Source organism: Branchiostoma lanceolatum, chromosome 1 (assembly GCF_035083965.1).
Source record: "Branchiostoma lanceolatum isolate klBraLanc5 chromosome 1, klBraLanc5.hap2, whole genome shotgun sequence".
Taxonomy (NCBI): Eukaryota; Metazoa; Chordata; class Leptocardii; order Amphioxiformes; family Branchiostomatidae; genus Branchiostoma; species Branchiostoma lanceolatum.
Window position 1 is genome coordinate 25,911,505 of NC_089722.1, and position 26,330 is coordinate 25,937,834.

At 41.1% G+C, this 26,330-nt stretch overlaps 2 protein-coding genes across 4 annotated transcripts; both read left to right on the forward strand.

Annotated features, from left to right (window-relative positions):
* The first annotated feature begins 8,398 nt into the window (after positions 1 to 8,398).
* On the forward strand, positions 8,399 to 15,082 carry LOC136445005 (uncharacterized). 2 transcript variants are annotated; one of them, XR_010757371.1, is made up of 3 exons: positions 8,399 to 9,088; positions 9,807 to 11,468; positions 11,977 to 13,451. XR_010757371.1 is itself a non-coding variant. In XM_066442839.1 (2 exons), exon 2 carries the CDS (start codon positions 14,141 to 14,143, stop codon positions 14,483 to 14,485), a length of 345 nt encoding a protein of 114 aa, XP_066298936.1. In that variant the 5' UTR covers positions 11,116 to 11,468; positions 11,977 to 14,140; the 3' UTR covers positions 14,486 to 15,082. The 2 variants fall into 2 exon arrangements, 1 of the variants encoding a protein (XP_066298936.1); XM_066442839.1 differs by lacking the exon at positions 8,399 to 9,088 and having other exon boundaries at positions 11,116 to 11,468; positions 11,977 to 15,082.
* Positions 15,083 to 15,122: 40 nt separating this feature from the next.
* On the forward strand, positions 15,123 to 25,810 carry LOC136444912 (leucine-rich repeat-containing protein 43-like). Of its 2 annotated transcripts, XM_066442689.1 has the most exons (15): positions 15,124 to 16,014; positions 16,403 to 16,445; positions 16,838 to 17,031; positions 17,350 to 17,460; positions 17,924 to 18,054; positions 18,258 to 18,378; positions 18,584 to 18,701; positions 19,211 to 19,455; positions 19,773 to 19,935; positions 20,933 to 21,016; positions 22,093 to 22,228; positions 22,978 to 23,122; positions 23,822 to 23,929; positions 24,306 to 24,515; positions 24,795 to 25,810. In XM_066442689.1, exons 1-15 carry the CDS (start codon positions 15,796 to 15,798, stop codon positions 25,077 to 25,079), a joined length of 2,313 nt encoding a protein of 770 aa, XP_066298786.1. In that variant the 5' UTR covers positions 15,124 to 15,795; the 3' UTR covers positions 25,080 to 25,810. The 2 variants fall into 2 exon arrangements, with proteins under 2 accessions (XP_066298795.1, XP_066298786.1); XM_066442698.1 differs by lacking the exon at positions 20,933 to 21,016 and having other exon boundaries at positions 15,123 to 16,014.
* The last annotated feature ends 520 nt before the right edge of the window (positions 25,811 to 26,330 follow it).

Sequence of the window (26,330 nt, forward strand, 5' to 3'; positions counted from 1 at the left end):
CTACCTTCAACATCAATCAAAACACGTTTTCCCACCTGACACACGTTTCAAGGCCACATGGGTGCGTACTGTTGGTAGCGCAGACAGTCCACAGATAGCAAACTGAGCACTGACAAGATAACATATTCTCAGCGTTGTTACGTGGACGAGTAGCGGAGAGACACGATCATGTCTTATGCGAATCAGGCTGTCATCCTAGTGGCCATATTAGTCAGCATTTTCTCTTTGGTCCCGTATCTCATCACCATGCTGTGATGCACTGACAATACCGGAAGTCGACTTGTTGGTGAGTCTGTGGCTATTCTTACGAAAAACCACCATGCCGAGTGAAACATTTTGTACTGTAGATAAGATCTACCCTGTACAAAGTTAACGATACAGTCGCGCGAAATGTGCGAGAATTCGGTAAATAGTGGCATTTATCAAAATGTCAATTAGAGTTTTTGTTTGTTTGTTCCGAATAACCGGTAAACCGCATTTTGGCGTAACACGAAAATGTGTACAGTGAGTACAAGCTGCGGAAGACTTAGACTGATAGGTTTCATCCACTCACACCGGGATGGACCTTGTCTCTTTTCGACAAATGTGGGTTCTTTAACGTGCTCGATCACACACGGTGTTGCTCTCCTTAAACACGGGACCCCGGCTTTTCGTCCCATCCGAGAGTACTTCCCTAACCAAATTTAGATACCCATTTTCACCCGAGTCGAGTGAGAAAGTAGGTGTAAAGTGCCTTTCCAAACCTCAAGTGCACAACATTGGGGCCTGCTACGGATTCACACGTTTAGATGCTAACAACCTTAACGACAAGATCACCTTGCCACCCTAGTCTGGATAAAAAACAGTATCAATATGACATGATATGATGAAGCTGCAAGGACATTTTTCCGAGGTTACACTTTGTTGACACTTAATTACCACGAATTCATATGTGTGTGTGTACTGATTAGTGTTAGTAGTTTACAATCGCGAATTATCTGTTAGTTTATCCCCATTCTGTGCTCTATATAACTAAGTTTCGGTTCAACTCTTGTCTGAGCGTCCCGATCTGTTCATGACATTTTGTGGTGCACGTGTTGGCCTGGCTTTAAACGGCTAAATAGCATGAGACGTAGGGGATAGAAATTCAAAATTCAAAACTATGTGTTAATTATGACATGCTTTGCCCTATTAGTGTTTTCAAGGACAGAAGACAAGGCATAAAGACTATGATTATCTTCGCCGAGTACTATAGTACTCGGGGTAGATTATGTTTTCGGTTGAGCCAGCTGTTTGGTGGGTCTGTATGTATGTCAAGAGCATAACTCAAGAAACCTTTGATGAATCTTTATGATTTTTGGTAGGTGTGTAGTGGTTGTGCAAAGGAAGGTCAAGTTCAAAAATGGTTTACCTTGCGTTTTTCAACAGTACTGCAGCAGACTTTTAATTTTTGTGCGTTTGTATGTAGGCGAAAAAAGTGACGGAAACGTTGATGGATCTTCATGATTTTTTGCAGGTGTGTAGATGTTGTGGAAACAGAGATCAAGTTCAAAAATGGTTCTCCTGGCATTTTCCGTCGGTACTGCAGCGGGCTTTGTGTGGATGTGTAATTCTTGTGGACAACATAACTCAAGAAGCTGTTGATGGATCTGTATGATAATGAGTGGATGGGTAGGGTTTACGGAAAGGAAGGTCAAGTTCGATAATGGGCCTTCTAGCGAGTACCTAAGGTACTGCAGTGGAGCTTCAAAATTTAGTGGCATATTTTCTGAAAGTGCTATGGTCATGATATTTGTATGGTAGATAGTTCACACCACAAGAAGTAAGTTCTGTAAGTTTGGGCCCCCTAGCGGCTTGTTTAGAACTGCAGTGGGTGTTTTTGTTTTGACCTTCAGACATGAATAACTTTAGAAGGGGTCGACAGATCGTCGTGAAGTTTGGTATGTAGAGAGCTCAGATGGTGCTTTACACAATCGATGTATAATTATAGAAAACAGGAGCTAATCTGCATAATTAGTAAGGATAGTTTGTAAATCCAAGTACATTTCACAATGGGCCGTGTGACAGTGTTTTGCCGCTAACAGGTCAACAGAGGGCCTTGCCTAGAAGTATAAATAAACGAATTGGGCACATAAATAAACAGTTGGGACAGTCTCACTACACTCCAAGCAGATGTGTGGGTCCGGTTGGTTTTTAACGTGTTCAGTTTAGCTATTTGTGTCCAACACATGGTTGGAGACATAACGGAAAGGGGACAAAATAGAAAGCCTGACAAAAGCACCTAAAAACATGTCAAAAACCAGCACTCCTCTGCTAAGAGGGTACACTGCACCAAAACTGCACCACTGCTAGGTATTACCTAGCACCGTATGAACAAGTCACATGTATGTCTTGCAAAATGTGTATGATATGGAGTAAAGATTTATTTTATTCTTATATGTTGACTGTACCATCTAATCATAACTTTCAATATTTTTGATGACCAGTTATAACATATATCAGCACACTATACACATATACTAGTCCTGTACCACCAAATGATTTTTATCCCTATCTAGACTGGCCTCATTCTCCCCAAATCGTAACTTTCAAACGGTATGGTGTATGATCAAATTTGCTGGGGGTGATAAGCATGTAAATATTAATCACTCTCCTTACTAAGCCTTGATTATTTGGCGAAGATAATGTGTTCGTGGAACTCTAGTTTTCTATGCATTCAGTCAACAAACGCACTTAATCTTTCTCATGTTTTCCTGGACGACTAACTGTACTACTTGCTCCATCTGCAGCTGCAGAAATCCCACTTCAACATTCCCTAGTTGCTCATTCCACCTTCTAAACAGCTTTAATTTGTACACAGCTTCATCTTGTATCAAAGCCCTTGATCTACTTTACTAGTACTGTTGGAGAGTTAGCGATCTACTTTTCGCCCGGCTTGTTCTATTGTTTACACAGACCGGTTGTTCCACTTCCTGAAATACAACTCTCCACTGGATTCTGGGACACGACACACAACACAATTCTGGGACACGACACACGACACAACAGTCATTACCTGACTATAATTTGCCAGGCCCTTCAGTGTAAAACACCAGCCGCAATTTTGGTCCGTGCGGTTCAAGATCTACGTAAGAGAGATGTCTCTTGGTAACCAGGCGGTTATTCTCATAGCTATACTCGTCGGGATTTTCACTCTGGCACCATACTTGATCACCATGCTGTAACGGCGCCGAAAAGGACTTAACGGAATGCCTCTATCGGTAAGTGCGTGGTCTCAATCATGTCGCCATTGTGAAAGACCATCTGATCACGAACAACACATTTTTTGACAGCCGTGGACCAAAATCAAGCTTTTTTGTTTTAAGTATATTGTACAGCAAGGGCATCTGAGCTTACAGGTATCAAAAGTTGCTTTAAAGATGTTTAGAAGACTAGTAATAAACAAAAGTTTGCCCTGGCCTTGACGGTTGGCCAGTTGCCATGTAAAGCACCAGATCCACACCCGACATTCCACTGCAGAAAGGAGTGTCACACGCATGTATCAACTTGCCAAACAACACAAAACCCAGTCTTGAATGACGACAAGCAAACTATCATTAACAGATATATTAGAATTTAATTGGCCGAGAGTGGCACATACGGAGGGGACCCATTTGCCAAAAAAAAAGGTAAAAAAGAAGGGGGGAAAACACTATTTTCTTTGGTGCAGGACTGGCGTCGACGCACGAAACGTTAAAAACTTGCGCAAAACAGGTCTGACCCATATATCTGCTTGGAGCTCAGTCTGGTTGCTTTCAAGAAATTCTACGTTTACAAACCATGCAATTAATCTAGTTATAGATGATCCAATCGCCAAATGTCCAAAGGACAGGCTAGGGCTAGGACGTATTACTGTCATGTACAGTCAGCATGTACAGTAGGGAAATAGTAGCCTCGATGACAAGACTTCTATTTCAGTGTTTTTCGTGACTTCGTTTCAACTACTCTAGCCTTAAACATCAATCATAACATCAATTTTGTAGGGTAAGTAAAGCTGCGTAAGACTAGACCGATAGATTAGATCCACTCACACCAGAATGGACCATTTCTTTTTTCGATAAATGTGGTGTTTTTTTTTACGTGCTCGATATGTGTCTCTCCTTAAACACGGGACCTACGGCTTTACGTTCCATCCGAGATGACGTCCCTAACCAAAGCTAGATGATAATTTTAAATTTCACCTGAGTCGAGTACTACTGGTCCCATGTGCAGCTGCAGACTGAAACTCAAGCGTAATAAAATGGTCCGTCTACACAGAAGTAATTTGTACACAGCTTCATATATTTTTAAGTCCTTGATCTACTTTTCTATTGGAGAGTTAGTGATCTACTTTTTGCCCTGCCGCGGCTTGCTCTATTGTTTCCACAAACCGGTTGTTCCACCTCTTCAAATACAACTCTCCACTGGATTCTGGGATACGACACACGACACAACAGTCATTGCTAATTTGACTATAATCAACTGGGCCCTACAGGGTAACACACCAGCCTTAATTTTGGTCCGTGCGGTTCAAGTTCAACACAAGAGAGATGTCTCATGGTAACCAGGCGGTTATCTTGATAGCTGTAATCCTCGGCATTTTTACTCTGGCACCATACTTAATCACCATGCTGTAACGGCGCCGAAAAGGACTTCACGGAATGCCTCTATCGGTAAGTGCGTGGTCTCAGTCATGTCGCCATTGTTAAGGACCATCTGATCACGAACGACACATTTTTGACAGCCGTGGACTAAAATGAAGTTTATTTGTGTACAGTATATTGTACAGCCAGGGAATTGGAGATTACAAGTATCAAAAGTTGCTTTAAGAATGTTTAGAAAACGCCGTAATAAACGAAAGTTTGCCCTTGACGGTTGGCCAGTTGCCATGTAAAGCACCAGATCCACACCCGACATTCCACAGAAAGGAGCGTCACACGCATACATGCATCAACAAACAACCCAGTCTTGACTGACGACAAGCAAATTCTCATTAACAGATATAAAGAAATAAATATCGAGGAAAGCGTTTATCGTGTTAAAAAAATGCTACTTGATTAGAATCTAATTGGCCATGAGTGGAGTATATGGAGAGGGACTCGCCGTAAAAAAGGGACAAAAGCCGATAACTCTTTTAGAGCAGGACTTGCGTCGACGCAGTTTTTCGCTGTAGTCCCATTCTGTGCTGGAAGGCTCGGTACAATTCTCGTCTGAGCGTGTTGATCTGTCCATGACACACTGTGGTGCAAGTGCCACTGTACATGTTGTAGCATGAGACACTGAGAATTGAAGTAGGGTCTTGACTTCTTTATCCCAATTGCGAAGCATGTGTTAACAATATGATTCGTTGCCCAATTAGTGTACAACGCAAGGGCGTTCTTCAAGGACAGAAGACATCAAGACTATGATTTTCTATGCATTCAGTCAAGTATTTCTCAGAAAATCATCTCGATAAACATTCTCCAAAATCCTGGATGTCCAATCTTCATCGACGCATTTCTCAGTTCTTTATCTTTCGCATGTTATCCTGAACGCTTAACTGTACTACTGACTCCATGTGCAGCCGCAGAACTCTCACCTTCCCTACTTATTCCATCGTTATCTAAATGTCTTTTCATACATCATTTTACACAACTTCATCTTTTCAAGGGCGTCGTTATATTGAAGTCCTTGATCTATCTTACTGATGGAAAGTTTATTCCCATTCTGTGCTGGAAGGCTCGATACAACTCTCGTCTGAGCGTCTTGATCCGTTCATGGCACACAGTGGTGCAAGTGCCACTGTGGTAGCGTGAGACGTAGGAGATAGAAATAGATAGCTAGCTGCCGCGCCGCGTGCCTGCGAAGCTGGTGTGTTACGCCTAATGGCGGTTATACCGGCTATATAGATACAGATACAGATACAGAAATAGGGTCTTTATCCCAATCCCGATGGCGAAGCATACATGTATGTTAACAATATGATTCGTTGCCCAATTAGTGTACAAGGTTCTTCAACAAGGATAGAAAACAAGGCATCAAGACTATGATCTGCTTTGCATTCAGTCAACAAGTATTTCTCAGAAAATCCTCTCCAAAATCCTCTCCAGTTACTTGAGTAACTGCTATTTGGTGTATCCTATTGCTTGGATGTTCAATCTTCATCGACGCATATTTCTCATTTCTTCATCTTTTGCATGTCATCCAGAACGCTTGACTGTACTACTGACTCCATGTGCAGCCGCTGAACTCTCACTTCAACCCTAACTAGTAGTTATTCCATCGTGATCTAAATGTCTTTCCATACATCTTTTTACACATCTTCATTTTTTCAAGGACGTCGTTATATTGAAGTCCCTGATCTATTCTACTGATGGACAGGGATTGGTCTACTTTTCGCCCGTCTTGCTCTATCATTTACACCAACCGGATGTTCTACTTCTTAAAATTCAACTCTCCACTGGATTGTGGGATACGTGGCTTACATAACGTCACACTCATTACTGAATCGACTATACTTTACTCCCTTCGGAGTAACGCACCAGCCATAACTTCTGTTCTTACGGTTCAAGCTCAATGTAAGAAAGATGTCTCTTGCTAACCAAGCGGTTATCCTGGTAGCTTTACTCGTCGGGATTTTCACCGTGGCACCCTTCTTGATTACAATGCTGTAACGGCGCCGACTTTTCGACGACTTAACGGAATGCCTCTGTCAGGTAAGTGGTCTCGATTATGTCGCCATTGTGAAGGATCATCTGATCACGAACAACTCATATTTAACAGCCGTGGATCAAAATCAAGACATTTGCGTAAATGATATTGTGATATGAAGGAATCTGAGCATACGAGTATCAAAATTTGTCAAGACGATGTTTAGAACACGCCGACAAGAGTTTGCCCTTGACGCACGGTTGGCCAATTGCGTCATGAAGCACCAGATACAGTACAAGCCAAAGGTTCCATAGAATGGAGCGTCATACGGATATATACAATGTTAACTATCAACTAACAAACAACACAAAACTCAATCTGGAAAGACGACAAGAAAGCTCTCATATAAAACAGTCCGAAAGAAATAGAAAGGATAGCGTTTATAATTACCGTGGGAAAAAACTGCCAACACGTGTCGATTAGAATCTAATTGACTGTGAGTGGGGTATGTGTGGGTGTTCCGCAAGCAATAAGGACCAAGAAAGGGACATAAACCACGAACTCTTTTGGCGCAGGACTTACGTCGACGTACGTACGAAACGTCACAAAAACACGTGCAAAACAGGTCGGAGCCATACATCTGCTTGGAGCTTAGTCTGGTTATACTCTCAAGCAATTCTATGTCCACATACCTGTGTCTGTGACGCAGTTTGATATACATGGCCATACTTTACTCCTATAGCGGCGCGACATACTGAATACTTACGTGGACGTTTTGTCAACTCCCGCCTCCCTAAGTCTGTTGTATTCGCTACTGATCTATTTATTCCACGGAACAATGTGGAACAGTGGGGTCGTCTGGCGCAACGGCAGCGTGTTCGGCTCAGAATCAAAAGGTCCCGGATTCGAATCCTGCCGTGTCACTGATCTTGTGCCATTGGGAAAGGCACTTTACACGACATGCTGAATGGTCGTCATCAAGGCCGTGGGCATTAAGAAGTAGAAACTGAAATACTGCTTGTGTATCGATGCTTCAAGTGGGAAACTCAGAGATGTACATCTTTGTTTCTACTCTCTACCATTTTCATATAGCATGTATGGACATTTTTGTTGGTTTTCGGCCGAAGAAGTAGTTTTTTTTCTGTTCGATAACCAAGTTGCACAACGGTGGGTCAAAGTAAGAAACAACTTCTTCCACGGAAACTTTCCCCGAGGAGGTTCCTTGCTTTACCTCAGCCAAAAATCTCAATACGGAACTCATACGCAAAAGCGTGACAGCCCACGTGAAGCCCCCTCACATTTATGCGTATATACATGTCCGCATGAGTTGCGTATTCATTTGGGGGGGGGGGGAGGTAACGTTTGCGTCCAAAAAAGTCGTTTCTTTGGTTTGATAACCAGGCTGCACAGCACTGCGATAAGTAGAAAACAACTTCTTCCCCGCAAACTTTACCTAAAGCAAAAAAAGTGCTAATACGCAACTCATGCGCACATGACTATCATCATCAGCTCCTTTCCATCCTGCCGGACGATCAGTTCAGCGTCGGTGGACTCGTCCGTGGGCGTCGAGTCCAGCTTTACTCTTGCAGTGTTTGCCACAAACAGCACATATGAAAGCTTTGCGCACAGCGGCACAAGTGTAAGGGGGCCCTATAACATAGTGAAGATAATATTTACAGCCTTATTCATATATTTATTGCAGTCCATATTCGAGGGCTAATTAGGACGCTTCATCAGTACTTTAAAGAAGTTGAGTAAACAAGTGACATCATCTCGCGTATACTAGGAGGCGACATGCCAAACTACATACAAATATATCAAAGGGATCTTGAGTTACACGCGAACACAGCCAGTCGCAATGCCACCGTAGCAGGTGAACCTTCTTCACGGGGGTAATCAAGAGGAAAACTATCAACTAGCCAACCTAATTGAGCCAGTGTTACTTTTCTCTACTGTGTAACACAAACAGAAGAAGAGCCTAAGGATGTGATTCTTTACTGCTTATGAGAATTCTGTTTCCTTCATCTTACACACCGATATGTGCGCACGGCCCAAGATGGGTGGTGTTTGGTACCACACAAAGACAGGAACCACTACCCCGAGAGAAAAATGTAAATAGGTGCATCGCCAAAGGCGTAGAGAGTTTGTTTTGATGCACTCCAACGAACGCAGTTACCCTTTCACCCTTAATCTTACTGGCAGGGTCACAGCAGACGAGCGCCCTGCCGGACCGGTTGTACAACTCTTGTTCAAAACACACGCCTGTCATTTGCCACTAACTACTTTTTTTGTTGAACCCCGCACGTGTGGCACAAGACTGAAGTTACCGAGAAAAGAAAGCAAACCTTTGAAGCTAACGGTGAAGTGATGACGATCGACCTCGGGACGCAGATAGTGGCCATTATTGCTGTCATCCTCAGTTTTACTTGGCTTGTTCCATTTATTATAACTATCATCTAAGGTAAGGGTATTGTAATCTAGATTTAGGTTGGAAAGCAGTATGTTTTCTTTTCTCCACACAATATCTGCTTGGAGATTCAGGGCACTGACGGTAACTCTTATTATTTTATCATTTCGCATCTAGGATCGTTATAAAATGTATTTCTATAGCAGTCAACGGCAGGTATGGTCATTAAAAAAAAGATCACAATCCCTGTAGTAAAGAAGTAGTTGTCTACTTGTTCTTTGATGTGTATTAATGCGAAAAACGTGTCTAATCTGCACTGAAACCTTGGAACTGTATTATATTGTGTCTATTGCAGTTTGCTAAATACACGTACTAGTTTTTGTTATGTAAATGATTTGAAGTGATTACCATTTACATTTTATGATAAAATTTTATACCGAATCAGTTAAGATGTAAGAATAGGCGTTTTATGTCATCGGCACTCTGATGCAGTAGGACACAGCATGCAACATTACATCATGCATCATTATGAGCCAACTGCCTCATTCAACATGATATATATATCACCAATATTTGCCGTGTGCGAAGTGTTAATCGCCTAACATTTTCTACATCAAATTAAACTACTTTTTGCAATCAGTTTTCCAAATCAAGGCATTAATCTATTCAAGCATCTGCTTCCAGATCTGTTTAAAGGACCATCAACAGGGGCTGCTTTTGTGTTATTTGACACATATTTGACGAAATTGTTATGTATTCATGTTTCCGATAGGCCCACCATGAAGGTCAACGAGGTCATCACGAAACATCATAGTGGTCTCCGTGGCATTCCGTACAGCCGAGGATAACAGCTATGCTACGAAAGCCTGTCCATCACTGCACCTCCTTGCCTAGGAAACACAGTCAGAATATGCAACAGAAACTCTTCCCATAGAATCGTGGTGATAAACTTTCTTCTTTCAACGATCTACATGCAATGCTATTGACAACCTGTGCACCAGAAACAGGGAGAATCACCGAGCTTTATCTGTCGGTTCTTCCAACATCTCACCTCGCTCCATCATGAGGATCTTCTACCATTGGATCTATCTTGACTCCATGTCACATTAGGTGTTGCAATTCGGGAAACATCCGTAACTGTTAGATGATTATACTACATAGCGTTTTCTACGTAGAAATATTGGAGTGCAAGGTATACAGAAGTTTGCTGCTGAACTTAGTAGAATCCATTTGCCATTTAAAAGTATGTTTTGTTATACGATTTCTACACTCGCTTCTTCTGTCTAAAACCGATGTTGTTGTTTGTTTGCATTGTTTCATACATCACCAGGTACATGAATGTATATCGTCTTCCAAATGCCCACATATTTTAACATTTGTTGGCATCTGGGAGATTCTTATATGACTTGTTTCATAGTTACTTGAAGTTAGATCATGAAAATGACTAGCTTCAACTATCTATGGATTTGCTGTTAATACTCTTCTTGTTGACGAATATACCGAATGTAGTTATATCGTTTTCAAGAAGACTGTTTGAACCTGACATCCTGGTTTTACAGTTGGTTTGCAGTGAAGTAAAGCAGAGGTTGCTGGGTTAACGTTAACCTACTTGATGAATGGAATAGATAATTCTAAATGCAATAAAGACAACATTGGCTCAACATTTATGCGCCTAGTTGTTTTATTCAGATGAATAGAGTTTCACGACTTAATACATTCACAAAATGATTTGACCTTTGCAACTGACGTATTATAAATGTTTCAATTGATCCCCTTCTCCATCCTGACATCAGAAGCTGTCCAAATTATGAAAGTCTCATCTTAACAATGACGGCGGTTCCAGCATTTTCTAATGAATTATGCAAATGCATCCTGATTTGCATGATGAATTACTTGTACTAATATCTTTGACGATGTTCAGCTCAATTCTAGTCATTTACCGTCAATGGAATCATACTATATAAACAATAACCAAGCAACCAACCAACCAACCAACCAAGCAACCAACCAACCAAGCAACCAACCAACCAACCAACCAACCAACATTAACCAACCAACCAACCAACCAACTAACCAACCAACCAACCAACCAACCAACCAACCAACCAACGAAACAACCAAGAACAAGTTGCTATAGCAATAACTTTTTAACCTCGGTTCTACTGTAGGGGGTCAAATGACGATTAAGGTCATTGGAAAGTTGTTGATCAACTTACGCCGCAGCATAACGCGCAAGCCTTCCATTTAGCTGTTGCTGGTTCATCATTGATTAGAAGCTACAGTCTTAAGAAACACCTGAGACAGATCTGAAGACGATAGACGGCGATTTCAAGAGCCATGAGCTTCGGGACGCAGGCAGTCGTCGTTCTGGCGTGTATCATGAGTTTCACCTGGTTCATACCCTTGATCATACCTTTCATTTAAGCCGGACAAGGTGAGGAAAATGTCTCAAGGTTATCGTTTGGAATCTTATGTAGTAACGGACGTGTAGCATCCCCGGGAAGAACATAGCTTTTTTTACTCTCGGATAAAAATGAGGCAATTGATCCAATCACGAACACCACTAACGACGTCACATTTGGAAAATATTGAAGCGGAAAAAAGGGGAAGCGGAGAAAATACCATTATATAATGGCTTAACAATTCTAACCCGAGAATTGACAATGTTTTCCACTATTACAGAGTACAGTGGTGTTTCTTTCAACGTTTGTATCATTTTTGTTAGTCAGATGAGCCACAGAACACGCATACGGTTTACCACGGTCACCCTAGCCAAACGTTTCAACAACATAATTAGGGGCAATTATATACAGTTCGTCAACAAAAATGTGCCTTTGGCACTAAAGTGGGAGAACATTGCACAATTATTTGTATAAATCCTATTCGACGCGCTACAATATCATCTATAGAAAATAACACCGTCCTTTATCATCTTGTGATAGCATATTCGTGGCGTACGATGTCATCGACAAAGCAGAATGAAGCCGACCCTCAACACAACCTTTCCGCATCCCTGCAAGTCCTCCTGTGTTTCAGAATGGCTCGTCGGTAGTGCCACACTGATCGCCTCCAACGATGTCTACGCAAGAACAAGACAAGCAGTTTCTCCTGTCTAAAACCGATGTTGTCGTTTGTTTGCATTGTTTCATACATCACAAGGTACATAAATGTATATCATCTTCCACATGCCCACATATTTAAACATTTGTTGGCATCTGGGAGATTCTGATATGACTTGTTTCATAGTTACTTGAAGTTAGCCCATGAAAATGACTAGCTTCAACTATCTATGGATTTGCTGTTAATACTCTTCTTGTTGACGAATATACCGAATGTAGTTATATCGTTTTCAATAAGACTGTTTGAACCTGACATCCTGGTTTTACAGTTGGTTTTTAGCGAAGTAAAGCAGAGGTTGCTGGGTTAACGTTAACCTACTTGATGAATGGAATAGGTTAATCTAAATGCAATAAAGACAACATTGGCTCAACGTTCTATACGCTTAGTCATCTTATTTTATCAGAAAACTAGAGTTATCAATCACCACAGATGCAAAGCTGTAACGTTACATGTAGAACCCACTATTTGAAATACATTTCTGAAGGCTATCTGCGAGCTGAATTAGCAAACTCCTAGGCCTGCTGCCCTATATCTGGTGTCTGTTAAGAGTTATAGTAATGATAATTTCAAGCATGTCAAACAAACCATTTATTAGCACATGGCTTTTGTATGTTTAAAATATGTACCATCATGTTGCACCAAGCTAGGACTTAGCAATATACATGTATATGTATCTCTTTCATGATATGGTCAGGCCGACATATGTCTATGTTGGACGAACTTAGTTATGAACGATACGAGATTGTATTACAGAAAGGAAGTCTAACGCACGGGGAACTAATGTCATGTTTTCTTCAGCTTAAACATTTACACTAAGCTTCAGTCAGGCCAACTACGCTTTGTATACCAGGCTTATTACATAAAGATAAGAAAAATCGCGGGAAGAGGCTATCGCCAGGTTATAGCATGACTGTCTGAGCCCATATATAGTTATCTAATCCATAAAACAATCCATAATATATTGATGCTTTATAATTTGACACCTGTCCGTGACGTCATCTAGTAATCTCTTGGCACATGAAAGAACGTAGCTGGCTAGCTCCATAGGAACTTCATTATGCAAGACTCTCTTAAATAACCTAAGACCTAGGCACTGATAGTGCATGCAACAAATATACATATGAAGTATAACGTCTTCCATGCGACTGTCAGTGTTTTAATTAGTAAAAGCCGACTTTACCATGGCATAGTACAACCAGGGTTGATAGCTTTATTTGAAAATTAGAATGACAGAATGGTTGACATTACTGCTTAAAAAAGGGCAACAATTAAAGAAATTTCGATACTTGTCTGCTTACTCTAATGGTGTCTTTATTCAATGCTCAATGTAACGTTTTATAGTCTATTTTACAAGGCCATGACCCAGATATTCTTGTTGACGAAAACGTAGATGGAATGTCACACTTCACTTCTTTCTCCACACAAGTCATGGACAATAAAGTCCCTCTCCATAAGACGAGCTCGATTCAAAATGTGTAACAAAACTCTACCAAAGCTCCCCTGCGATCGTATATCTTACACTCAATGGTCAACCGTACCACACATGATACACTGGTTTTCAGTGTTATTGTAAACAGTGGGACAAATGCTCAACAAGGCACCAGGGTAACTCCGTTTGCTTACAACAGGAAACTCGATCCTGTGCAGCTCGACATTTTTAGACCTTTGCACCCCACCCAGACTGGTACCGTCAGCACCTTGCACCATCCACACGGACTGCCAAGGGACAAATTAACGGTTGATCAAATTCTCGTTTATTTTTATGCCCGTTGCTATTTTCTGGCGCGCTTCATACGCCGTGCCGTGTTTGACGACATAGCGTCCCTCAACGCAACAACTCTCAGCTGAGGAACGTCAGCATTTCAGCGACGGTAACTGCACCTTGCTGCAGCTGCATCTGACCAGCCTTCTTCTGTGGTTGAGCGTACGGTCATACCGTTCGATTGCTGAAGGATTTTCCGAGATTCACTGACAACCTTGAACAACATGACGGAAGTCATCTGGTTGGAATACCGAAGCTACTTCGGCTCAGTGAACCTTCAAGTGGACGCGGGGGACGGCAGCATCAGCGCCGATGTGGAGGCCAGCATCCGCGACCTTCTTGAAGAGAGGGGACTAAAAGAGGACGACTTCGACGTCAAGAGGAACATGGACAGCTGCTTCAGCATCGTTCTGAGCGGGGCCCGGGTGAGAGTCAACAGGTCCATGGTACTGCAGGCGATCATGAAGAAGCCTGGGTTTGTGATACAGTCATCTGCGGTGTATTACAACATGGACGCCGGTTATACCGGGTACAACTGGACCCTGGTCCGCAATGTTGCACGGGTGTAAAACGACCACCAGAGACCTTTTCGGACGAAAGTTGGACACTTTGAATAATCGTTGTTATCAATGGTCCTGACATGGTAATCCATTTCCAGGGCTCATCTGATGAAATTGGCTTGAACTTTATTGCAACGGAGTTAGCACAAACTTCGTCACGAAAAGGAAGGTGTTTTGGCCGTGCTATCTGGCCAACATCGATTTGTACTCATGTCAATTTGATGTGAAAAAATGGATCTGATAGCTCAAGGGAACGCTAGATTATGAAAGCAGTCGTGGAAAGTATGTGTTTCTTAGTTTTGAGTTTTGTAAATCTATTCCTGTGTGCGGCGTGTTAATGTTAAAGACTTTGAGGTACTTAATGCCTCCGTAACCTCTTTTGTATAGGCTGAAATTTCATACCTCGGTGGAGGGATTATGTTTGTTCTTAGACAAAGAGTTCAGGCTCTTCTCACGTGCTGCTTGTTTGTATGTGCCCCAGTGACTGACGTTCTTTGAAAACTGAAGTTGACCGACAATTTTGTAAACAGTTAACTCTATGAACGTTTGAATTGTAATGTTGGCAAACCGCACCAGGAATTCTGCCTCTCTGAATGATGGCAATGACTGGTAACTGTTACGCACAAAAAATGATGATGAAGAAGAAGAAAAGAAATAAGAACGATTGCTACACGCTCTGTCAATGCGTTTGTAAGGCTTGTACTTTAATTCCTTTGTACAGAACATGCCAGCATGTTGTATGTTGGAGCGTTAACATCTATTTCTCATGGTAATGCGATTTACTGTACATGTCCAGTTTTGTTGACTTGTCTCGTTTTATACATAGCATAAGACTACAAAATCTCTACGGTTGTTAGGTGTTTGGACATGTCTGACTATTTGATTATGTTGCTGATAAATCGTAACGTTACCAGTGATCAGAGTATCATTTTTCATGTCTACAACGATAACTGGTATCGGTGATACTTATAACTGGTATGTGATACTTAATAAAGCTGCACATATTCTGGTCGAGAAACAAAATTTGTGCTGTTTCATTCGGTAGCATCGTCGTATACTATAGATCACAAAAATGGTTGACCCAACATTTTACTGTGTTTTTACACGGAGGTGGGTAAGACTGGGCTAAAGGCTAAAACTATACGTTTAGAGCTGGCAGACTTTTGTGATAAAAGATCCACTAGACAGGACCATTCTGTTCCCTTTGCCCATCAATTAAATACAGGAGCTAGGCAGACATAACAGGTACAAGTCAGACAACAATATCGCTGCAATTTGAAATTCCCGCGCACCGAGTATTTCCCAGCATTCACGGTCATATGACCTTTGACCCAACAACATGGCGGCTGGTTGCTAAGAGAAACTTTGTCGTTGCAAGAACCTGGCGGATTTTGGTTGATTTTGGTGGATACGAACACAGTTACCGGGATTGTTTCAGTGCAATGACAGCTACAGAGTCTGTTCTAGCTTTCAACGCCTTCGAGACGCAGCTGAGAGGGCTGTGTTTGCGCGAGTTTCCGTGCGGACTCGGATCATGGGTAAGTTGTCGCAAGAAGCTATGAAAACAAAAGTTTGACACTTGTCGTTCAATCGCCACGCCTACCCGAATTTCTTTACTTCAAGGACATTATATAGGAATGTCCTTGTTTACTTTCATGCATTATGAAGTCAAAGAATAGAGAAAAGTTACGTAATAATTGTGTGTTGATCGATGATGACGTTTCAACCTCGTGGAATGCAGTTTAATCAACCATAGAAACATGGCTTTCCAACAAACGTAAACAACAAATTGGTTTTAACATTCAAGGAGCTCATAAATATGATAAATACGCAAAAATCGCGAATGTAGTAACTTGCCAGTGTATTTAGACACTTGAGATAATATGAAATGATATGGATATTGAACTGATTTATCATTTCTTTCAGAGAGACAGTAAAGCAAAGAGTAAGTCTGCTGTCACCACCAGAGGTATGTTCCACCATAGCAGTCTGATATAGCTTCAATCTCTCACTATGTATACCGCTTTGAATCTGTAGATTTTATAAAACATTCCATGCAATGCTGATTATTAGCTCAGTACATTACAAAGCGGAATCAATGCACAACATATGGATTTACTAGTCTAAGATTGTTTTTATTTACATAATTTTGTGTTGATTAACGGTTTTGAAATTAGTCTTAAATCAAGACCAACAGACTGTTCTTGTAATTTGTTGCACATGAAATCAAAAGTGTATCAAGCAATATTTGGTTGCCCACGAGTTAGTCATGGTATATAAAAAACATCCAATGGGCAAATGTATGATTTTATGATATGTAAAAGCATTAGTTCAATATCATCATTTTCAATCCCTCCATAGACTATAATGTACAGATAGAGCACCGAGAGACGCTGGAGGAATTTGTGACACTGAAGCACTCCCCGTGGAACATCGACTGCAGCTGGAGTAACGAGGCGCGAGAACTCCGCGAGCTCGCCGTCAAGTCGCCTTGGCTCATTGACGAGAAATTCATCATGAAGTTCTTCAAGACATTGAAAATTATTGACAAACAGGTAGGAAGAATTGCTTTCAATTAGAATACTTGCTTGCTTACTTCAATCAGAATACACTTAACAACACAAAGGACAGAATGTTCAGTAACTTACAAATTTCATTTTATTTACTAAATTATACATTTATAAGTCAGACATAAAACACTTCATCAGAAAAAGAGTCAATCTTTCAACCTTTGATTGGAATAAGTGCATACGGATTGCATCACACGGTCCACCCATTTTCAATCAAATTTTTTATCTGCTTGCTATTGTCTGATTAAATATGTAAAAGTCTCTTTACCAATTCTGTTGTGACATCTGTGTTTTTATTTCCAGATCACAGAAGTAGATGCAGGCCTGTTGGGGTTTCCTAACCTGAAGGAGTTGACCCTCAGTGTGAACCTGCTAGAACATGTGAACTCTACACACCTGCCTCCTAATCTAGAGGTCAGTGCAAGGCTTTTTCAAGGAAAAATTGTAAGGGAGCATTGCAAGGGAGTGGAGCAACTAAGTAGGGGGATGGTATAGAAAAGGGGTTTCCTTCTTCTGTGTGTTGAGTTTTAGAGAATTTCTAGTTAAAATGGGGAATTGTAAAGCTTCCTGAGGGGTAAAAATACTGCCAGACAAGTCACAGTTGAATACTGAGGCCACTTGTGGTCTATTATCATGGTAGTGGCTAAGTAAAGGTATGAGAGAAAAACTATGAGAAAAAACCCTGTCACTGGTTCTTGTGTGCTGAAAAAACTTAAGAATATATATATATAACGTTAGCATATCTGTATTCTCTCTGCTTTAAGAGATGAAGAATCAAGCACTGCCATGTTGTTTATCAGCAGTTCTAGACTAAAACCAGGCTCACTACCAACCAGTTGTTTTTTGGAATGCTAGATATGTTTATTGTTTGTGACAGGTGTTAGAGCTGTGTGCCAACCAGATCAGAAACCTGGACTCCCTGTGTGTTCAGCCCCCACCTCTGCTCCATCTGGGGTTAGGGTACAACCACATTACAGATGTGGACGAGTATCTCACAGGGCACTACTGGTACGTCTATGACTCTTTAACCTTCTTCCTGCTGCCTAACACTGTAACCAATAGAGAATGGGATGCCAAAAGGCTACTTTAGTATGCTAAAGGTTTAAAGCCTTTTATTGCTTTCTACAAAACTTAAATCAAAGGCAAAAGTAATTGTTGCAATTTAATTGGTTTAATTTTGTGTCTGATTATGAGATGTTTTTATTTTCCAGGCCCAAACTGTTGTCCATTGACCTGGGCTTCAACCACCTGAGTGACTTGTTAGACGTTGTCAGGAAAGTGTCAGAACTGCCCAAACTCAGGAACCTGGTACTACAGGGGAACCCTCTGGCTGTAAGAGCTATAATCTTAGATTTCTAATAACCCCTTTTTGTTTGTCTCATGCTACTGGTAGACAGTAGACAATATTAAGGTATCTACGGAATACTGTGTATTGTAAAAATTATCAGCAGTCAAGCTAATCATCTTTAGCTGAGAGAGGCTTTTTGAGTTAAATGTAATCAAGTCAGTTAAAACAATTCTCTTACTCTGTCCACAGCTTGTTCCAGGCTACAGAGGCTACACTATTGACAGTCTGAAGAAACTGACTATCCTGGATGACCAGAGGATCAGTGCTGATGAGAGGCACCGCTTCAAGGGACTCGCCAAAAAGAAAGGTATATACTGAGATCTTGCTATACTCCAGTATGGCAAATTTTACAATTTTCACAGCTTGCTGAAGTATTCATGTTTGACAGTCTTCTGATCAATCATTTACCACTGGCAGTGTTGTTGGAAGAATAGTGACTCTCCATCTTCCCAGGTAATATTGGGATTCACTTTTTGAAACTCTTTATGATACAATGCAAACAATGAAGAAAAGTCTTCACCTGTTCACAATTGTCTAAAACACATTCATTCATGTGAAGAAAGTTTTCCTCTTCTTTGAGGCCTTCAAAGTCACCCTCAATGATTAAAGCAAGCTTAAGCTTTCTTCCAACCCAAAGGAATTTAGACTCACCAATGTTGGGCCAAATCTATTGGCCTTCCTCAGGATAACTGGTACAAGTAGATCTACTCTACACATTTGACAATATGTGACGTATTAAGGGATAAAAGGTTCTCAGACTGTTGTACATGGAAATCATGCAAATTGTGACAATAGCTGACTGTGTTTTTCCCACAGAGGTGATCCTAGATGAAGCTAAAGTGACGGTGAGTATCAGCCTGGTGAAGGGTGTGCCCATGCCGGAGGAGCTCCAGCCTACAGAGGACCAGCCGGAGTTTCCCGTCGTGACCAAGACGTACCATGTGGTGTACGAGTTCGTGGATGACATCCCCAGCACCGGGGTGGGGCTGCTGCTGGATGACTCCCGGGGGTTCGGACCTCTGGATACGGCTGGAGACAGTGTGGTTACTGGTCTGGAATCTGTAAGTACTACTTACTGATTTTGTACTGACTGACAGTAGTAGTAGGTATATACAGCATTACATACTGTATTTTAATGTGTTTGGTGACAGAATAATATCATATCGTGCAATGCTGTGATTGTTTAAACATTACAGTAGATGTTCAGTAACAGAACTGTACAGTAGATGACAGTTATACTTTGATTCAGGTCAAACAAGTCATTCATGAATACACCTACATGTATGTACATTAAATGTCAGTACTTAACAGCAATTGATCAGTAACTAACTGAAAGTGATGAAAGTCATTCACTGTACATCTTTTTTTATTGCCCCAGCCTGAACCTCCTCCCATGTCAATGGAACATTCTGTCAGAGAACCCATCATGGAGGAGCCACCTCCAGAAATGGAAGAGCCCAAGTTTCCCGGGGACCGCAGGCCCGTTATTCCAGATGTCCCTCCACAAACTGCAGAAAGCGTTGAACCGCCCATAACCAGAGGTAAAATGTGAAGTTTTATAGTAACATTCATGTGCATAATTTATTATGCATCTACAAATGACCTAGTGTGTAAATCTTTCATTAATGTAAATGAATATTTTCCGCAAACTAAAAGATGGCATAAGACATGTAACTAGAAATCTCAAGTCTGTTCGATCAAGTGACAAAATGTCTATGCCACATGTCACCAATTTCTTTCAACTTATCATTCTAGCCAATGTGTTGTATATTAAAGATCTACTGTAGGTACTATATTAGACTACTAGTATTTTAACAGAAAATTTGTACAGAAAAAAGTTGCCAAAAAATAGTGTGTAGCTGGAGTTGCTTCAACCTAAAAAAAAGTACACTTGAACAACATAGTCATAAGTGATGTTGAATTTAAGGGAATTGTACTGACACATTGTATGGTCTACAAAATCATGTACTTATGAAACATTATTCATATCATCATCACTACACCGATGAAGATGCTGTCAGTAGTAATGTCTGGTCCTCTTATAGTATTTTATCCTGTTTAACATCCTTCCTGCTGTCTAACTCTGACCAATACAAATTTGAAGCCAAATTCATAAGCAGTGTCCAGGTATCAGGGCCCTCTCCAGCATCTGTTCTTCTATCTCCAGAAGGGGACTTTGTCAGACAGAAAAAAATGTGACCATTTTGTCCAAGGATCAAAGCTTTCATTAGTCACCAACAGTGCAACCAAAATTCAGATTAAGCCATTTGAAATTTGCCCCTCAAAATGTGTGAAATAGCTGGTATTCAGAGAGTTCAAAGTTCAAAATTTTCCAGTTCTTTCTAGATTGTGCCCACCTTTAAGTCAATGCAGAGTTTTGCTCCATCAAACTGAGAAAAAGAACAAAATTTCAAGAGCTGGAGAGATTCCTGCCAGGATACAAGACTACTAGTACTTGTATCACATCATATATTCTATACCGTGTACTTACCCAACAACGTTTGCTGTGTGTGTGTGTGCTACATTCTATCTCAACAGACGACCACTTGGAGGCCAGACCGTCCATATTTATCACCACACCAGGAGGAGGTGATCATGAACTGGAACCGACCTTGACCCCAAGTAAACCCTGAACTTTTCTGAAACTCGTAGTCTTTTCACAGGTGCTTGCTGGGATATAAGGCTTGTAGATGCTATTTCCAGGCTAGGCGGTACAGTGTACAGGCGTTTCATGTGACGTCATTTACGCCATGTTGGAGTATGCTGTACATCTGTTACGCTGCTGTACTGCAACATGGCTGATGTCAAGGAAAAGCCTGTATTGCTGGAACAACAGCATGTCGTATAATTGAGCAGATGCATGGCTTTCAATGGAAATAATGAATCCTTTAGTAATAGATATAGATAAAGCTGTACTGATCTCTGACATTGTTGACATAATGTACAAGTCATACATTAAGTATATGGCATAGAATGATCAATCAATAGTACATGGACTGTAATGCATATTGCTTCTTCTGTATTGTACTGGCCTGAAGCATGTAGACAGGCTACTGAGGCATGTAGCGTGATGCTTTATCTCAGAATTTACCTACACATATATGATCATACATACAAGCTAGGACACCTCATACCTGATTGGATAGTGGTCAATGACAGATTGCAGCGGAAAAAGTAGACATGCCAGCTGCCTTTAGTGGATGTAGCACAAGCAATTGTAGCTCAGAAGAGTTGGTACTTACATAGCACAGTGACTGCATATGCTGCTAAATCTTGCAGCTATCTGCTGACATTTAGATGCCTACAGTGTATCTGCAGCAAGAAGCTAGTTAATGTAAAACATTGGAATTAGGTGAACACCAGAAGGACTGTAAAGGATATATGTATCATAGGTCTGCATAAAAGTTTCTGGGTGTGAAGTACACAAATAGAGTTGGCATATTTAAAAGTCAGCAATTCAAGACATGGTCAATTCAAAGGGACATTTAGATGATTATATATAGATGCTGTATCATTGCAACAAAGCATTTCAAGAACAATTCCCGTTCTGTTATTTACTTAGCAAAGATGAAGTTATCCTTGTTGCCAACATCAAAACAATAAAGAATTCTCCTTCGGTTCCTATCTATAAATCTAAAGGATCGATCACACGCAGTTCATGAACAATGCTGATGTTTCATTCTCTGTTTTGCTGTTAGGAAGTGAAAGAATAGCGAGAGACGAGCCATCCATAGTGGTGACGACAGCAGAGGGAGTGGAGGGCCCTCTGAGTGACACACAGTCTAACCTACCACAGGAAGACATGGAGGAGGAGCCCACACAAGGGACATACACGTAAGGAACTCACTAAGACTTTTACCAGAAAAATAAATGTGTAGCAACAAATGTAATACTCATTTGCCTACCATCCTCGTTCACCAGGACCCTTCCGCTCCACGTTACATCGCTCGCAGAAAGGGCCCTGGTAACACGGGATGGCATCCATGGTTATTGCAGGTCGACGAGACTTGCTGATGAATAATTAATGAGCTAACCCTTATTTGGGACAAACGGCAGTTGTAGCTCATGAATAGTTAATGAGCTAACCCTTATTTGGGACAAACGGCAGTTGTAGCTCATGAATAATTAATGAGCTAGCAGTAACACGTAACCTGATTGGTTGATAGCTTCCCAGCGTTCTTTGCGCGCTTGCTTCCGATGAGAGGAAGCTAACGGATTTTAACCCCCCTGATTGGCTGAAGCTGTTTTGGTGGCGATATCGTAATAACCATGGATGCCATCCCGTGTTACCAGGGCCCTTTCTGCGAGCGATATCGATGTAACGTGGAGCGGAAGGGTCCTGGTGAACGAGGATGTTGCCTACATGTATCCACCACAAATTCATGACACCGCAAATGGGCATTTTCACAGTTTTACTACTGTGACAGTAACAGTAACAGTACTGCAGATTGAGCTGTTTCAACCGCAAAGTTAAAATACTGAAAAAAACTACTTTCCACTTCTACTGCAAAACTAAGTTGTCACGTATTAAAACAAATTACAATAATACTGATGTCATCTTGCTGTTTGTTGTTGAACTGCAGGTTACGACAGGTGAAGACAGAAGGGTGCTCCTGGGCTGAGGCAGAGATCCCCATGGAGTATGAACAGGACATGACGGTGGACAACCTGCTGGGACTGAGGGACTTCCTACAGAAGGGACTCATGATCTCTCTTATAGAGGAAAAGGTATGATGTCAGGGAGAAAGTGCCAAAGCCACAGACAGACAAGCAATTGACATAAAAAGGATACAGCAGCATATATGATTACTTTTGGCTGTTGATTCTTAATTACAAAGTGTAAATTAACCTTTGGACCTTGAATTATTTGAAAACTTGAAAATTTTAAACCTGTCTTTCTGATGAAGGCAACTGTAGGTTAACACTTGCAATTGTGTCACCTGTACCTCAGTATCTGTATATGTACTAGTATATGTCATGTATCTGTACATCAGTACGTGTACCTGCACCTCAGTACCTGCAAACCTGTACCATCTAAGCCTCAGTACCTGTACCTTGGCGCTTGTACCTGTATCTACATTTTGCATATGTAACTCATTTGTCAGTGCATGTACCTGTATCTATACCTCAGCACCTGTACCTGTACCTGAGTCTCTATCTGTACCTCAGTACCTGCAACTGGGGCTGTATTTGTACCTCACTACCTCTACATACTTGTACCTATATCTGTACTGTGTGTCTGTACCTTAGTCCCATCCTCATGATGAATGAGGGTCCGGACTACTGTAGTAGACTCCAACCCCGGCCTCCTCCAAGATTCTTGTCTTGTGCTTTTTGTGCTCAGCCTACCAGAGACCTGTTCAGTCAGTCCCAGATATCATACACCCCCCCCCCCCCCATCTCTGACATTTCACTTTATGTGAATAGGTTTTGTCCTGGCCAATCGATGAAGACGAGGAGAGGACCAATCTTGGATCAAAGGACAAGAAGAGGGAGAAGAGCGCCAAGAGTGACAAGGGCAAGGACAAGGACAAGGTGGGAAACCCAAATATCAGTAAATGTAGGAAATGCATTAGGCACATTCAGTCTGTAGAGTCAGGATGGGAAATTGTATGTCCAGGTTGCAATTTGTTGCTGTTATTGATATATTTCATAATGTTTGAAGAATAGTGACTACAGAGTGCAGGTCACAGAAGGGCTTATTAATAGTTATTGTGACTTCATTGTCACCTCTAGCTTCAAGTTGCTACATTACCAGTCTATTAGAATTATGCTGTTGGATGAAGCTCCACAAAGCAGACAAAATATAAGACAGATCTTCTTATAAACCTCATGAATGTTTTAAAATGTTATGAACTTAAAAAGATATATTGATAATAACTGTGATTTCTTCTAAATTGATTCACTGTAGGGAGGGAAGAGCGGTACATCAGACAAGAAGAAAAAGACCCCGGGGGTTGAACTGAGGCACTCCCCCCCTGAGACCAGAGTGTTGGGGACCTACAGCCTATCTCTGGAACAGATGCTGGAGGGAGAAACCACTCTTAACGGGGAGTACACCTTGGAAAAAGTGGTGGAAGTCAAGGAGGTTAAAGAGGAGGAGACCATATCTGACAAGAAGGTAAATAAACACCTGAATGTGAAGTAAGGTTTGTCTGTGTTTTAGCTACATGTAACATATGTCATCTAGATCTGTATCTGCCATTCCGTCTTTTGATAAAACTTTGATGAAAGACATGCAGATATTGTGGTCGCAACTCTGTTTTGCTTCACAAAATTGTTGTTTTATGAGTAATAATTGAAATTTTAGGCGAAAAGATGCAAGATTGTGAACAGGGGTTTGTACTTTATAACACAGTGATTCTCAGAGACTGACCGGTATCATTCCCTAAATCTACAGGACAAGAAATCTCGAGGTGGGAAAAGAGCGAGAACGCCCTCTGCCAAGAAACGTGAGAAGGACAAGGGCAAAGAGAAGAAGCCAGACAGCAGGAAGGACTCCAGAGACAAGAAGAGGCCCGGATCCGGAGCAGGGAAGAGTGACGATGAAGAGGAGAAAGTCCCCCCTCCTCCTCTCACCGTTCAGTTTAAAATCAAACTGCACCAGTGGAAGACTGCTGCAGACAGTATGGGAGCGAGTAAAACAGAGACTAGGACTGAAACGCAGCTGATCACAGCATCATAGTCATTTCTGTTTGATACCATTTTACATAGCGGTTTTATTCTGTCCATGCTTACGTTCAATTGGTCTAGTTTTTACCTTAGATGACATCTTAAAACTGTAAAAAAGTTTGTATATAAAAGTCCCCATCTAGAGAGTCATGTTGAATATTATTTCTGTTCAATACCATTTTATATCGGTTTTATTCCGTCCATGTTTACACTCAATTGGACCAGTTTTGACCTTAGATAACGACTTAAATCCGTAAAAAAATTTGTGTATGAAAGACTCCACCTATAGTCATGTTGAAATGAAGCTCCCATAAGACTCTGATTTGAAGTGTATGTCTGACAATCAATTTGAAGTTATGTTGGTCTTGTTGAACACTATATATAGAATGTCATACCGGTATGATATATTTTGTGACCTTATACATGTACGAATTTGGACGAAGTATTTCTGAACAGATGTATATAATATATATTATATACTTTAAAATGGGTGGTATTGTCATGCCATCATGCTATGTCGTAGAAAGAAAAAGAACAAAACTGAGCCTATCTGTACTTCTACTATTCAGTAGATTTGTACTGTGTGAATAAACTTGGAATACTGTATACTTATGACACAAACTACTTTTATTGAGAAACCAAAGAGAAGACATTTGTAACATATGAAGATGCTGTTTTGGTCTATCTTCTCTACATGATAGAAAAAATAGTTGAGATGGTTGCCATTAAATTTTTTATTTCACAGCTCACGCGTGGATAACTCAATTAGCCCACGGACGATTAACAGGTGCGCTGTGCACAAATTTTCGCTACGTTGCGTGGCTTTAAATTTATATGAGTTGTCCCAGTGCCAACGCCATAAGCTCATCTTCCCATAACAGGAATGCTATATAAAACGAAGTTATATATGAAAAGCAAGAAATCGACCAGCATGAAATAGTATGTTTTCCAAGAATCAAAAGCGACATCTATTAATCTCTTGAAGTACTGCAGTGGCGTCAACGGAGGTATACTGTAGTAATACTGACTTCCGCCAGACGTCATTAGAATGTGTAAGTGTCCAGTACCCTTTCAACAAAATCTACGTACCTGCCGAGATCCTCTCGCTGTTTGGTGCTCTACGCTGCCACGACGACTGGGTATTAGAGAAGGACCTGGTGCATATTAGCTAACTGACTTCTTCCTGAAAGGTACAGATCAAGTTAACCAAGGACAAATATCAGCAGATTTATGTACATGTACTGGTCATGAAAAATTGTCACTT

Bases quoted from the DNA above. Each gene is read 5' to 3' on its own strand.
- LOC136445005 (XM_066442839.1), top strand. From the start codon at position 14,141: ATGACGGAAGTCATCTGGTTGGAATACCGAAGCTACTTCGGCTCAGTG.
- LOC136444912 (XM_066442689.1), top strand. From the start codon at position 15,796: ATGACCTTTGACCCAACAACATGGCGGCTGGTTGCTAAGAGAAACTTT. The intron at 19,936-20,932 runs GTAAAATGTGAA...CTATCTCAACAG, and splicing joins TGAACCGCCCATAACCAGAG to ACGACCACTTGGAGGCCAGA. The intron at 23,123-23,821 runs GTATGATGTCAG...TTATGTGAATAG, and splicing joins TCTCTCTTATAGAGGAAAAG to GTTTTGTCCTGGCCAATCGA.